This window comes from Etheostoma spectabile, chromosome 12 (genome assembly GCF_008692095.1).
Source record: "Etheostoma spectabile isolate EspeVRDwgs_2016 chromosome 12, UIUC_Espe_1.0, whole genome shotgun sequence".
Lineage (NCBI taxonomy): Eukaryota > Metazoa > Chordata > Actinopteri > Perciformes > Percidae > Etheostoma > Etheostoma spectabile.
Window position 1 is genome coordinate 10735139 of NC_045744.1, and position 16156 is coordinate 10751294.

The following is a 16156-nucleotide window of genomic DNA, read 5'->3' on the forward strand; positions in this document are numbered from 1 at the left end:
CTCCTGTGATTGAGCAGCAAGCCATGGAGTGGGTGTGAGACATTGTCCAAGATGGCATGTAGTTTGGACAGCGTCCTCCTATCTGACAGATAGATCCAGATCCACCCCCACGACGTCACTGGCCTTGCGAATCAGTTTATTGAGTATGTTGGCGTCCGCTACCCTCAGCCTGCTGCCCCAGCATGCAACAGCAAAGAGGATAGCACTGGTCAGCACAGACTCATAAAACATCCTCAGCATCTTCCTGCAGATGTTGAAGGACCTCAGCCTCCTCAGAAAGTAGAGACGGCTTTGGCCCTTCCTGTAGAGGGCTTGAGTGTTCTTGGCCCAGTCCAGTTTATTGTCTAAGTGCACTCCCAGGTATTTGTAGTCCTCCACAATGTCCACACTGACCCCCTGGATGGAAACAGGGCTCACATACACGACTATAGCCTCTCACACATACATACATAAAAACATGTAAAAGGATTATAATAGTGTTTGTGTATGAGTATAATGGTGAATATGCAAGATCATGATAGTGTGTGTAAGACAGAAGTATGATTTATTTCCTAGGCGGCCTCTCATAGGCCTGATTTTTAAAGTCACACACTTGACGGATGCTGGTGAACGTCACTTATTATGTTTTCACTGGGGTAGCTGATTACAAAATATCTGCCTGTGCCACAATCTTGGTGTATCTCTCAAACACTGCCCAAAATGTTTTTGATAGCATGAAGTGGATGTTATCTGAGTAGCCATGTCAGAAATTAAAGCATGTGCAGTTCTGGCTGAGTGTCTTGGAATTATCCTCTTTGTCTTTATCAGCCTCTCAGCTATAATAGGGGACCAAAATAATTCTTACCCTGACCAAGAGATAAAAGAAGCATTTGCCTTTGGCTTGTCCATTGCCAAATTAACTCAGTGTACAGGTCACACAAGCGGTGCCCACCAAAATTCTGCCACCACCCTGGGACTCCTGGCCAGCTGCAAGATGAGTATGCTCAGAGCCTTTTTCTACATGATAGCTCAGATTTCAGAAACATTGGCTGGCAGTGCCATTGTGTATGGTATCAGGCCAAAAAACATAGATGTACTTGGTGATAACAAGGTAGTGTTTCCATTTTTCCAGAGCAGTGCTCCCCTTAATGAATGATATGTACTGTTCCAACCTAACCTAATTTTTGTTACAACTCATTGTGTAAAATATTTTGTGTTATAATGTCTAGACCTAAACAGTTGCTAACTGCTGGTGAAAATGTGTTAAATTTAGGTGACATATTTGAATCATCACTTCCTGTTATGCAACAAAGGCAGGCCTTCAGGCTACATTCAAGCTTTTTTCATGATACAAGAGTTGCAGAAGTGGAGGCAAAAGAATCCCCTAATGATAATTAACAAAAGAGCCAAACTGTTTTCTCCTCCATTGCCGCTAAATGGAATCGGCGCACTGCAAGGTTTCGGTGTAAAATTCCTTCTCACCCTCCAGTTGGTCCTGTGTGAGCTTGCTGTCACAGACAGAAGATTTGCTTTCGGATTTGTACCTTTGGCAATAGGATTGTTGTTGTACGGCTGGGCCACCTTGCTGGGCTGAGTATCAAACTATTTCTACCCTCCATCAAATTGGTAGAGGTTTCTCAATCTTGCTGTGGCCAAGTGGTTTTTTCCTCTGGTTTACAGATCAACTTCACAGGATGCAGCAGCTCAATCCTTTGAGCCTGCAGTCATACAAGAGTCTTTTTGATGATCATTGGGGTATGTATCGCAAGTGTATGTATTTTGCAAGTGTTGGAATAATGAGTCATTCCTGTTGAAACAAGGATGTGTCTGTGCTGTTCTTCCCTTTTTCAGGTCTACTTGGCAGAACAAATGAGTGCTAGTGTGGTGCCAGGTATTATGTATAATTATCTGCTGGCATCCAGAGAAGAGCTAGTCATTGAAAAAACAAGAGTTTTTTTCTGCTGTGCTCAACACAGGAAAATACAAGTTGTGAGTGAATGGTCAAAGAAGTGCATCTGAGTGGAAATTCATTCAGATGCAACTTTTGCATACTGCTAATTTGCGTCAAAAGATTTTTTTTTTCAAAATAATGAGTTTCATCTTCTCTCTAACGCTCAGATCACCTGAATGTGACTGAAAGTTTTGTGGAGTGCACTTTTTTCCTCCTTTTTTTATCTCTTATCGTCTCCTTTTCGATACAAAATTACGATTTGTTGGCATTTTACTGTTTTTTATCCTTGGTGTGTCTCCTATTATTGGAAAAGATGGGACTTGTGTTCCAGGGGGTTAAAGGTTGCTCAGGAGCTACAGATGTCACTACACTGGCTCCGAGCTTAGGGAAAACGAGTAGAGCCCACTTGAACCCTGCATTAACTTTGGGCCTGCTGGTCAGTTGCCAGATCAGTTTCCTCATATGTTTGCTACATCCTTTCACAGATGCTTGCACAGGAAATCACCATTGGCAGGGCTTAATCAAAGGGCCGGGATAAACGGTTGTCTTTCAAATTCCCTCTGCACGCAATAGGATAGAGCTACAAGCATCCAGAGCAACGCTAGATGATAAATTAAACTTTTGCCGTATCCGGCGGCAAAACTCAAAACATATCTTCCTTTATTAAGAATGACTTCTGTGCTTAACTCAAGTCTTCCAGAATCACGGCCGATGCTAACGAGAGTGACGTCTGTAATGTTAATACAGGAAAAATGGCCTACTTAACAAAGTTGGTTTGTTGCTAGCTACAAGTTAGCAATCAAACACAAGAAAGCCTGTCACTTGAATTTCATTTGAGCTAACCTTTAGCAATCAATCATAGATAGCTAAAACGTTTTTGAAATGATTTCCATCTTCTGTTATTATTTGTAATGAGAAAAGTTTATTGTTTGATGGATTCCACAAATTTCAATATGACACATTATGCCATAAACCATTTAAATATGAACATGTGCAACTCACATCTGCACGCGACCAGAGCCGGTCTGACTCGACCGTCATCGGGTATGACGCATTACGTCGTAAACCGTTTACATCTGAGCATGCGCAACTCAAATCTGCACTGGACTCACATCGGGTAGTGACACCACCGTTCGCCAGCAGTAGCTCCCATCTCGTAAAATACGGCCGCTTGGTCAGGTGCCTTTGTCGTTGTTATTGTTACATAACACGCACTTTGTCGTCTCCTTTTGCGGAAAAGTGCATTACAAAGAGGAACAGTGGTCACAATAAGGCCCTCACTAAGATAAAACATAAACAAGGTTTATTTTGGTCAATCAAAACATGTAAAAATCTCAGCAGATTATAAAAGATTTACTGTATTTGATTGTACAGTAATACCTTGTGATTGTAAGAAAAAGGCCTGCACAATTCATTTATCCAAGCTGCATATTCCCAAACTACTGACATAATTTATTTAATTCCATTAACATAATGTGTTAAGATAAGTTTCATTCTTCGCTCCTTTGGACCAGCGCTGATACGCAGTGAAATGGTAAACCTCTGGGAAATTTCAGCAGACCCTTTCCCTCTAAAGTCCCATTTTATTTAATCAGAGACAGACATAGCTGATCTCTTCTTTCATTCCAGGTGTACACACAAAACTTCATTGCGTGCAGGAACATCGTAGATTATGGTCCAGAAGGTGAAAACGATGCAGTTGAAATAACTGGAGAAGTCAACCACAGCCCAAGACTGAGTCAGTAGCAAAAAACAATGAACAACAATTAGCTTTTCTGTCTGTCAGCACCTCTATAGACAACATATGATTTACCGATATGCTTTAAATAATGCTATATTCTTATTTTTGCAATGTTTTGTAGCTTTTAATATATCATATATCATGTGTGTGTTCATAACCGATAAATATAACATAATAAAGATTATTTTTCTTCCAGTTTCTCACTAAACTATTTTTTGGATTTTCTTCAAAGAAAGGTCAACATATCTTTATTTACATAATGAAGTTACAACAATACCGCAATGTATATTTAGACCTGCTTGACTTTGACGTTAGTTTCTTCAGAATTTCACACATACTCCATTATTCTATTTAATGTGTTTGGCAACAGTCCCAAAAATCTCTCTGTAATGAAACAACATGAGGATGTGGATCAGGTAATTGCACGTTAGATCCTTAATAAGAACAAGCATGATTAGACAAGATGTAGCCATCATGGAAATTTCCTGTTTTGGCTGTGTTACAAGAATTTCCTTTCCCTACGCACATGGCTCCTCTCACATCCCGTTTGTTTGTTGGATGCACATTCCCTTGAGCTTTCATATTCTACTCTGTGTGAGATGATCGTTAACAAAATGTCTGCGTCCCAAAACATTTTATAACGCTTTGTGAGGGTACAAAGATGTACATTTTGTTATATTGTCATTCAACTTATTGCCACACTCCCTGATGGAAAATCACTCTGATAAACAGTATAACACAAACTTTAATGCAACATTAAGCATACATGCAGCAGAAAGCCACACAAGGGGAAGGACCTGAAAAGCCTGCATAAATTAACATATTCCATTAGGCTATTTAATTGCAATGGCTTGAATAATCAGAATAAAGATCTACATTCAGTATATACATCATTCTTTATGGCCTTCTTCCCTTCTAACAGGAATATTTCTCTGCACTGGTGAATGTTTTTTACAACTCTGTCAGTTTGGGTCTTCACAAAAAGCTACTAACGTGTGCTGTGTATTAAAATTCATCAGTGAAGTGGGACTGTGCTGATGGGTTTATCTCGCTTATGTGACATGACACTTCTTCACATCCTTTTTTTATGGTGGAATTTCAGAGGCTGGTTGGTGATGGCGGACAATCTACAATCTCCTTTCATTGTGTGCTTAACCTCGGAGGTCAGAGTATTGTGTTTGGCCTCTTGTTTTGAAATTTGTCCTCAACAACATGGACAATGCTTTTGTGTTGCCCCTTCTCTGAGACTGTCCTTCATCAAATTATTTGGCTCTCATGTTGTGCTTGATTATTCCATAACTTGGCATGGGAGAGAGTTCCGGTCTTCTCCTATTTATCTATACAAAATAAACAATTGGGAATTGACGCTTAACCTGATTTAAACTGATTTCACTGGGACTAGTAAACAATATTCAACCAAACAACATGGCCTATCTAACACACATCTGAAATATTCCTAACGGTTTCTGTGATAGAAAACCAGTGCTCTTTAATTTTACTTTACACATTGCTAGTATACAGTAAAGGACAACTATGGCAATATTCTGTATATTTTTACTGTTCACAAATCCTAAGAAAAGACCAAATCCATCAATTAATTGATCCTGCTAGCACAATAAAACATTCTCTGTGCCAGATATACTTTTACACATATCATGTGCAATATCTTTGGTTTTATGTAATTTATTTGGTGTACCACTGCCTATTCATTACAATGAACATTGTGCAGTAAGTACTAAATAGCTCTGCAAATGTTTATTAATCCCTGACTGGAAATAGTCCCAAACAAATGCTCTAGTAATGCTCTATTTACTTTGGTTTGAGCAATATTTGGTGAAAGCTACAGTGCACAGCCATTTGGGGAATTACTGAGCCTTTTTAAAAACAAAACTATACGGTATATCTGTGACCCGTCTTAAAGAGTTAAATCTTTGGAAGAAATATAGGGGGCAGTGTCCCATTGACAGAGTAGGGAAGTCAGAAATAAATGAGAGACCGACCAACACATTGTTGACTTTGGTCTTTCTATAGAAATTATTTGGCAAAAAAAAGAATAAATACAGAGTAGCACTTGATTTCAAAGTGATATACACTGGTTTCCTTAGACCTCAGCAGAACATATAGAGGAACATCTCTGAACACCCCCCGAAACTTCACTCCATTTCAACATACTGACTAATGCCGGGCCCTTATCTGCGAGCTACTTGCCATGCTCACTCCCTGTCTGCTTTTCATCAGTTTTTGGCAACGGTTCAATAAACTATGTGTTAGAAAGGGGGTTGTGGGGCACACATATCTGGTGAACTGTGTGCAGAACTCTGCGTAGGAGAAACAAGTTGCCACTCAAAACTAAAACAGCTCTCACTTGCCCCTTTTATAACCACTGTGATCCCTCACCTCTTTCTAGATCTCACTACTGGTCTGCATTAGACAATGCTTTAGTGTTTTTCTCCAAATATAAGCATACAATTTTATATTTTATTTTTTTTAGTTAGCCTATTTAATCAGGAAAAAGTCACATTGAGTTACAGTAATTCTTCTCCCAGGGAGTCCTGGCCAAGACTGGCGGAAAAAAGGTTTCAAGATACATAAAAGACAGGACAAAGGTTACATTCTACACCACAAATCTCTATACATACTAGAACACAAACAATACATTACACTTAACTTAACCTGATACAGACAAACAACTTAAAGGGCACCAAGTTAAAAGCAATTACACTGTGCAGTTAGTTGACTTTAAAAGATTTTTAAAAGTATTGAAAGGTGGAAGTGATTCTCGATTTAAGGTGCTTTGAAGTTTGTTCCAGACATTTGGTGCACATGATGAGAATACAGTTTTACCAAGTTCTATTCTTGTTAATGGAATAGTTAATAGTAACATTGTTGACAACCTTGTCCTGTAAACACTATTATGGTAAGTGAGCATATTTAAAATTTAGAGGGGTAATTTACTCATTAGTGCTTTAGCAGTGAAAATCAATAAATGGAATGTCATTCTGAGGGAGAGGGAGGACCATTGTACAGTTTCATACAGAATGCAGTAGTGAGTCCCAGCTGCTGCACCTGCACCGCAAGGCTGAGTGGTATAGGACATCTAGTTTTTTTAATAAAGATGAAGCATATAGAGTGCATATAAATTATGTCCCCATAATCCAGCACTGATAAGAATGTGCTCTGCACCAACCTTTTCCTTGTGGAATAGGGAAAGCACTTCTGCTTCTTCTTCTTCTTTTTCTAATCTAAAATGAAAAAACATTTGTTTAAAAGGCTCTCAATATAGACCCCAAAAGACAATTTCTCATCAATTAACAGCCTTCGTAACGATAAGACTATAAACACTTGTCAGAGAGTGCAAAAGGTGAATGGTCCTCGACCTGACCTGCAACACTGCTGGGTAAACACTAATTAAACAAGCCAATGTTCACATTGGTTCTGTCAAAAATAAAGAGGGAGTCTGTGATTGATAGGCTAACTAAAGAGGCACCCCACCACCAACATTCAAAGCAAGAGATTAAAACCTGCTGTCACACTCAAATTGGTTAACAGGTGTTTTAAAGTGACAGCTAAATCCAGATTATTAATGTTTCATCGTGTTGTTTACCTCAATAATGTGTAATGTTAACAGCATACAAATTCATTATAGCCTACTCATGTACTTGGTGAAAAAAGACTGGTTCTGGAAAAAAATTAAAGGAGATAAATTTAACTAAATACACAGGATTATGATGAAATCAGTTGATTTAATTCATGTGATTTAATGTATGGGTATACACGGTAAATGTACGTATTTTTAAAATGACGGATGTTGGCTTTAATGATTAACATCACAGTGTAATGCTGTGCTGGTCCTAATATGCTGTGTGACATTACAGGCCCTGCAGCTTAGAAGTTTTAATTTAAATTGTATGCCCGCAGAAGGGTACAGGCACAAACACAGACACACATGCATAAAAAACACTATGACAGCTGTGACCTCTGAGAATGACTTTAGCCATGTCACTAACCAAAACCCTATAAGGACACATACAATGTAACATCATCTGACCAACAATAAATAAGAAAAACAGTGAGCCTTTCCTTCTGAGTGAAGTTTTAAAAATGAAATCTATAAAATGAGCAAAATTAAACAGACAGAGATGTTATGTCAGTGGCTGCATGTCCATGTTATGTAAAATGCTATAGGGATTATCGTCAGGAAAGGGTGGATTTCAGGTTTTTTTCCTGCCATGGACACAGAACGTGCCCCCCCCCCCCCCCGCACCCGCACCCGCTCCCACGCACGCACGCGCGCGCGCGCACCACCACACCACGCACACGCACACACGCACACGCACACACGCACACGCACACGCACACGCACACACACACACACACACACACCACACACACTATAGTGGAAAAAATTGGTGTGCAACACTGCCACCCTCTGGTTTAAGTGGAATTTAGTCCTGCTGCATGCTGACAAACGTTAGACAACCATCCTATTATGAGAATGGCTATTAACCTTCAAAAGCTATGTCCTCTTCCATTTCACTCAGAAAGAGCCAAATGAACTCCCAAAATCATCCATTTACACTTATGTCTCAATGATATTCATAAACAGTAAACATAATATCACTTAGCTGATTCATACTTAGTAGTATTATGTATTGCCTGCACACTAAGACATGATAGTTTCACCCAAAAAAATAAAAACACATTTCTTTTAAGTATGTTAGGCCTAACCTACTTAATATTCAGTTTATTTGGAAAGTTTTGTGGTTTTACCACACAACCTACTGGAACTGTGTATTTGTTATTTCTGCAGCAAATTACATTTGTTTATGATGAAGGAATGTACTACTTCTTATATAAATTAATATTAGGAATTAAACAAAAGAGATTATTATTATTATTTTTACAAAACACACATTATACAAGAGAACCGGCATACCCTTAACTGTCTATGGGTATACCTCGACCATGGACCGTTTGCAGTTGACTCAGCCGACGAACACCGGAATTCATTTAGCGACACTTCCGGTTGAAAAAGTGTAAAGATGTCGCCGCCCTTATTCAATTTTGTCGACGCTAAAGACAAATTTACGGTGAGAAATCGCAAAATTGCCTTTCGTTATTAAAACAAAAGTTATTATATACTGTATCTAGTGATTGGCATTATAGCCAGATAGCTGGCTTGTTGCTGCATGCTATTGTTCTGTTAGCTAGAGGTCTTATAGAAGGTAGCAAAGGGTAGCTAAGCTAACAAAAACGCTATCTGTGATGCGATATAATGACGATAAGGTTTTCTCTTTTCCTCAGGCGTCTGCCAGACATGCCCTAGTTGGTAAAACCAGCAAACCTTTGATACATGCTTTCAACCAGTTCCCTGGAAAGTAAGTTACGTTAATTCAGCCTCCGTTGCGTCACAAGTTATGAATACAATCGCGAAACGTCTTTTGACCTAACTGTCTCGTGTGTTACAGTGAGGCAGAAAAGAAGACCACACTTGACCAGGCGCTGAGGTGTGTTCTCGGTGATCAGATTGTGAGTGAATAAGCGGCCATCTACTCTTATTATATTTCAATACACCTCATCAAACAACCCAGGCTGCATATGAACGCCTGACATTGTCGCGTTTGTGTCTGCAGGTTGAGCAGAAGGCGAGCTGCGATGAATACTTGTCTCTCATCTACCTGAGTATTTCTGCAGTTACAGAAGGTATGTTGCCTCCGTACCGTTTGACTTATAGGACATTCAATTGTTTGTTGTATCAAAATCATAACGAGATATCTCGAGACACTTCACAGATAGAGTAGGTCGAGACCATACTATAATTTATAAAGTCCCAACAATTCCACTATTTCCTCCAAGATGAAGCATAGTGCGACAATGGCGAGGAAAAACTCTCTTTTAGTAAGAAACCTTGGCCAGACCCAGGCTCTTGGTAGGCGGTGTCTGACGGTGCCGGTTGGGATATTATGCACAGTGGCAATAACCGTCACAATAAAGATAATGAAACAATGGTAGTTGTTGTAGTTCATGTCATAGCAGGGTGCTGCAGGGCAGTATGTTAGTACTGCAGTATTACAGTATGTTGGGTGGCACAGACGGGCATAGCTGGACGTAGCAGGGTGTAGTGCAGCAGGACCACTGCGACAGCTGTAACCAAGATCTTGGTGGCATCCTAATCCAAGTAATTATGATGGGTTTCAAAAAAACACAAGAACTCCCAGGGAGTAAACTCCCCAGAACTAGGTTAGTAACAGGAATTTCTGGGACGGGATGCATGAAAGAAAGAACACTTGTTTTTGTCTCATTCCTTTCAGATTTCCCACCCCACATGGGGTTACATGACACTCAGTAATACTATGTAAAATCTGTATTGCCCTGATTATACTAGACCTTTTAGAGTTGACCTTTATAGAAGGACTCCACATACTATGCAACAGAAAAGAAGGTAAAAACAGAATTGAGACTTAAAAGCTGCATAATATTTGAAAGATTAAAGCCTTAGAACTGTACCCGACTTGCTTCCGTCTTGTTTTTTGACCTTTTGAGTCCTTATATTTGCAAATGTGTTTTCTCAGTCCTAAAACCTAAGTAAAAATAAGGTCTGCTCTGTTTTAACACATTTTTACTTCTGTTCATGGTATCTTCATCAAAGTGCTCTTATCTGCCTAGATGCCATCTTCATTTTATTATAGTACTGTTGTTCTGACACGAGGTTGAGTTTAAATTGTATTTCTAATCCCATGTATCAATTGGGCCTTGTATCTGTAATTGCTACTGCCGCAAATAATGTCTTGCCACTAATGTTGTTGTCATGACGTGCATGAGTACAGACTGTGTTCTTCTGACTACACACAAACTCAATTGTACTGGGCCTTTAGTCTTTGGAGCAAGTTTTCTTACTTCGCACAACGTTTAAGACTTGCGATCAAGCTTTTGCTGTCTTTTTTTTCAACTCTCTTCATGTAGGTATCTGTTCTGCTACAACTCCTTTCCTTCTGCTTGGAGATGTACTGGACTGTCTTCCTCTTGACCAATGTGACAAAATATTCTCTTTTGTCGAGGAGAATGTCTCCACTTGGAAATCGGTAAATAGGCCACAGCCTCTCAATAAATGCAGTTAAAGAATTCCTAGAACATAATGTAGATAATTGACTCACTGTCTGCATTCTCCCTTTCCTAGAACTCTTTTTACACTGCTGGGAAGAACTACTTGTTGAGGATGTGTAATGGTAAGAATAGCTTTTCATTTTTGTCGATGAACAAGACTTTTTATGTTTAAAATGTATAGCTGATTGTAACACACTTCTAAATCTGTGTAGATCTTTTAAGAAGACTGTCCAAATCCCAGAATACTGTATTCTGTGGGCGAATCCAGCTTTTCCTGGCACGTCTCTTCCCTCTGTCTGAAAAATCAGGTAAACGCAGCATTTGGGTATGTTGTCTTTTGAATAAATAAGACAACATCCTCTTCTCATGGATGTTTTGTCTGATAGTTTATAATGTACGGCCACCATCTTCCTTTTTTTAATGCACTGTCACTTGTGTTTATTCCAGGTCTCAATCTGCAGAGCCAATTTAATCTGGAGAATATAACAGTGTTCAACAAAAATGAACAAGAAAGCACTCTGGGCCAGAAGGTAATGTGTTGACACCTGATAATGACTGTGAGAATTTTAAATTTGAATCTGAAGATTTTAATCGTATGTCATGGTTCCATGTTCATAGCACACAGAAGAAAAGGAAGATGGTATGGAGGTGGAAGAAGGAGAAATGGGAGAGGATGACGCTCCTGCACCGTGGTAAGTCATGCTCTAAAACACGCAGCAAGGAGGGAAATTAAATGTCTTTTATAAATGACACTTTTGCTGGTCACTGGTTTTAATTTTTTTTAAACTGAGTCAATTACTACTTTCAGTTCCATTCCGATTGACTACAACTTGTACAGAAAGTTCTGGACACTGCAGGACTACTTCAGGAACCCTGTGCAGTGTTACGATAAATTCAGTTGGATGACATTCCTAAAGGTAAAGTACTTCACCACGAAAGCAGAGAACCTTTTGCACCCTTGCTCTCCATTTTGTCAGATCATACCAAATACCAAAGTAAATTCTATAAAGCAATGGCTCACTGCTGGCGTCAATTTGTTTTTGTCCTGCACAGTTCTCAGATGAGACTTTGGCAGTGTTCAAGAGCTATAAACTGGATGACATGCAGGCCTCTAAGAGAAAGCTGGAAGAGATGAGAGCATCTGGAGGAGAGCACGTCTACTTTGCCAAGTTTCTAACAAGTGAGAAGGTGAGAAAAATCTTTTTAGCCTGAGAATAATTGACAGTTCACATATTTTGTTTTTGTCTAAAGCGGGGTTGCAGTTTTCTGAAAAGGCAAAAAAAAATGTCAGAATAGAGCCGGGCAATAGGGAGAAAATCAGATTTCACAATATTCTTGACCAAATACCTCAATATCGATATTGCGCGATATTCTAGGGTTAACAATTCGTGCTTTAAAAAAAAAATCTTCACACTTTGCTTTTAGATGAATAATCATCTGTAATGTGGATACAATGCCTACTGTAAGTGAGTAAAGGCAAATAATAGAACAGCTAGAACAGTCTGGTAAGTTCCGAAAAGGACATGACTTGACTGTAATGCAGCCTTTAAAAGCAGGAAAAGAATAAACTTATGTCATATTGCGATAAATAAAATCTAAGACAATATCTAGTCTCATGTCTCCATATCACTATAATATCAATAAATTGCCCAGCCCTGTGTCAGTTAATGAAATTACAGCCCTCCTCCTGCAATTCTACCCTCAGTCCTAAGCCCCTCCCCCCAGACAAACAAGGGCGTATGCATACGTGACATACGCGTCATACAGTACCCTGCACGTGTATCGCTGAAAATGTTTGAAGCAAGAAATGAGCAATGCAGTAACAGAATCTTGATTCATATTTGATCACTGTTCCCAAGTCATTGATAGGGCTCTGATTGGTTGTTTTCCTTTGGGTATGGTGGAAACTTGCAAATACCACTAGGAGGATGGGAGGGAGGCAGAGGAACATGACTTTTTCCACAGAGTATCTCTCTTGTGGACTATTGTCATGATATAGTGACAGTTTCAGCAAATATGACAAAAACTCTTTTTTTTTTAGTCACCAACTGCAGCTTGACAGGCTGGCTGAGATATTACATTACACTTGGTAAACAACAACATACTGTAGATACTTTATTTTGGTATGACTTTGTCAATACTTGCAGTATTTCCATACTATGTTAAAATAAGATATGTTAAGTTTATTTTTTTTGTACAGTATGTATCACTGATTGCATCTGTATTAAAAAATTTACATTTGTATTTTTGCTCTTGTTTTTCTTTGTTCTCCATCTCCAGCTCATGGACTTGCAGCTCAGCGACAGCAACTTCCGGCGGCACATTTTACTGCAGTACCTCATCCTCTTCCAGTACCTGAAGGGTCAGGTCAAGTTCAAAAGGTGAAGCCTGTCTCTCTGTCCTTGCAGAACGTCAAACAAAAAAAAACATTGCGTGACAAAACATCGTCATCATTTGTTGGGGCTTCATATTTTGTTATGTCTTTGTCCTCGTACAGCTCCAACTGTGTTCTGAACGATGACCAGACTACATGGATTGAAGAGACGACTAAACTGGTTTATCAGGTCAGGCCTAGACCACGCTGACATAGAACACTATAAATAAATGTGCCTCACTGTCTTCCCAGTTTGGAAGTTAAGATTTACCTAGATAGACATACAGAAGGCACTTAGAAGGGTCAACCTTCCAAATTCAGGAGTACAATTTTTCCATTTACTACCAGCAATAACTAGCCATGCTAATAACTTAGGTTTGAATTGGTAAGATTCTGAATTATCTGTCATTTAGGCGGTCTTTCATTTTTTCTTTTTTTTTTACTGGCATAGAATCCAGAGAGGAGTAAACCTGTATTAATCTGTGACTGCTCTCTTGTAGCTGCTGAGAGAGATCCCTCCTGATGGAGACCAGTTTGCCACCATGGTTGAGGTAAGCCGGGCATTGGGAATACGGTTATTAAATGGTAACTAAGGCTTGTCCATACACATTTGGTTAAGTATGTTTGACTTCTTGTACACTGACACTAGAAATGTCCCTGTTGACAGCATATTCTCAACACAGAGGAGAGCTGGAATAGCTGGAAAAATGAGGGCTGCTCGAGCTTTGTGAAAGAAAGGTACTGCAGCCTAATCTATAAGAATTATCTACATAAGCAGGGCAGATCATTTATTTTTATTTGATTTGAGTTATACGATGATTAGTACATTATTAAAGCAAAAGAATGTAGTGTGTACACTTGGGCTAGCATGCCAAAATAAGTTGGTCTCATTTGTTCCTAACAGGCCAGTAGATGACAAACCCAAAAGACCCACCAGGAAAAGACAAGCCCCAGAAGACTTCCTTGGAAAAGGGCCGGACCGCAAGATATTCATGGGAAAGTATGTGATCTATTAAGGATGGGAGAGTAGAATATTAAGTCTGGTTTTTAAACTTGTAATTGTCCATCCTGCAAAAATACTCTGTCCGGGGGTCATGTGTTTGTCAGCAATATATGTGGGAACAAATAGAAAGAGATCTTTTCGTGAATAATCGATTTGTAGACCATGACCGAAGCTAAAGTTGAATGAACACTTCCATAATTCCCACTCTTCTGTGTTTTGTTAGTGATGAGTTGACTCGACTGTGGAACCTGAACCAGGACAACATGGAGGCCTGCAAGTCAGACAGCAGGTCAGTGGTTCGGAAAAACAAGCTAGCAGTTACCATCTACAATCTCGCACACGCACACCTTTTTGTATATTTTAGAAAATGTATTACATCTGATGTCTTTCATTCAGGGAGTTTATGCCATCGCTGGATGAATTCTTTGCGGAAGCCATTGAACAGGCCGACCCTGCTAACATGGTGGAGGAGGAGTACAAGTAAGTTTGCACTGTAACATATCTTAAACCCTTTTATCAAAGTAATTTGCAAGGCCAAAATCCCTTTTAAATTGTGATAAAGCTTCCCCCCCCCCCCCCCCCCCCCCCCCAAACAAAAAAGCATTACTGGCTTCTTCCCCAGTTTTCCTCTTTGTGTGACTTTTTTGTTTCTTCCTGTAACGCAGGTTGTGCGGAACCCAAACTACGGCTGGCGTGCTCTAAGGCTGCTGTCCAGGAGAAGTCCACACTTCTTTCAACCAACTAACCAGAAGTTCAAGAGCCTGGCAGACTACCTAGACAGCATGGTCAGCAAACTGGCCAAAGAATTGCCGGTGAGGATTTTGTTTTACTTAAAACAGTATTCACCAATATAAAAATATTCTTTTCATCAATATTTTATGTGGAGTGTTAAATGTGTATAAACTGAAACTTTGTGTCATTACAAAGGGAAAGTTGCACAAAAAAAATAATTAGTTATCAGTAGCCAACCCTACTATACACTGATACGATTTTCATTGCATACATGCAGAAGGATATTCCCTCCGAAGAGATCAAGACAGGAGAAGACGATGACGACGATAATGGAGACAATCTTCTCAAAGACAGCAATGACAGTAAGTTTGAATAGTTGCTTTGTTTTGGGTAATATCCACCTGTTTTTAACAAAGTTTAATTCACTTAGGAGAGAATTGGTCTCAAATTTAAGCTTTTCTTAAGGAACATATGGAGCGTTTTTACATCCTAACGGATCAAATTCAACTAAAATGTAACATACCGTTTATTCTTCCCCCAGATTGATCTGTATTTTTAGGTCCTAGTTTTGATTAAATCACCTCATCCTCCATGATTCATAAATTTCCAAACTTTTTTTTTTAATAAAAGTATATTGTCTTTCTTCCAGGTCCGAGCATACAGAACAAGATGGTGACTAACCAGCAGATGGATGACATAGCAGCCAAACTGGGCGCGCAGTGGAAGATGCTGGCATCTCATTTGGAGATGAAGGCAGCAGAGTTGCGAGAGATTGAAACAGATAGTGAAGATGTCGACATGCAGGCCAAACTGCTGCTTGTAGCCTGGCAGGATAGAGAGGGATCACAAGCCACTGTGGAAAGCCTGGTCACAGCTCTTAATGCTGCAGGATTTTCCCAGATTGCAGACAACCTCAATGAGGCTTAAGGTAGATAATTTGTTACGTAAATAAGTACAGTTACATTGTTGCAACGTCCTTTTTATACCAAAAACTGGACTTTTTCCTTTGTATGTAGTATTGGTTGAAATTTTTTTTTTCACTGTAAAAAAAATCCAATAAATGTTTTTTCTAATAACACTTGTTAGACCACTCATAATGAACCCATGCTCACATTAAAGAATCACATTTTGATATAACAGTTTATTTTCACCACCTATGAAAAGCAATCAGTCAATAACTTATTACAGAGTGTTGATGGTGAAGTCTTAACACATTGTGGCAGAGTGTTTAGGAGACCTGCAAGAAAACCAGTGAAGCATAGCCTTTAAAGA

At 39.3% G+C, this 16156-nt stretch overlaps 1 protein-coding gene and 1 pseudogene across 1 annotated transcript; both read left to right on the top strand.

The window, feature by feature from the left end:
• The first annotated feature begins 739 nt into the window (after positions 1-739).
• LOC116699299 (aquaporin-1-like) lies at positions 740-1859 on the top strand (annotated as a pseudogene).
• A 6798-nt stretch (positions 1860-8657) lies between these two features.
• On the top strand, positions 8658-15962 carry thoc1 (THO complex 1). The gene is made up of 21 exons (XM_032530610.1): positions 8658-8761; positions 8976-9049; positions 9140-9200; positions 9305-9374; positions 10635-10753; positions 10849-10897; positions 10988-11083; positions 11223-11305; positions 11394-11467; positions 11584-11692; positions 11829-11963; positions 13056-13156; positions 13273-13339; positions 13650-13700; positions 13817-13887; positions 14054-14149; positions 14376-14441; positions 14549-14631; positions 14816-14964; positions 15162-15246; positions 15534-15962. The coding sequence occupies exons 1-21, from the start codon at positions 8714-8716 to the stop codon at positions 15809-15811; spliced, it is 1965 nt and encodes a 654-aa protein (XP_032386501.1). The 5' UTR covers positions 8658-8713; the 3' UTR covers positions 15812-15962.
• The last annotated feature ends 194 nt before the right edge of the window (positions 15963-16156 follow it).

What these genes read in the sequence shown, in the direction of transcription:
- thoc1 (XM_032530610.1), top strand. Translation starts at nt 8,714, where the DNA reads ATGTCGCCGCCCTTATTCAATTTTGTCGACGCTAAAGACAAATTTACG. An exon ending in ATGTCTCCACTTGGAAATCG is followed by an intron (nt 10,754 to 10,848) that starts GTAAATAGGCCA and finishes TCCCTTTCCTAG; the next exon opens with AACTCTTTTTACACTGCTGG. An exon ending in TCTCAAAGACAGCAATGACA is followed by an intron (nt 15,247 to 15,533) that starts GTAAGTTTGAAT and finishes TCTTTCTTCCAG; the next exon opens with GTCCGAGCATACAGAACAAG.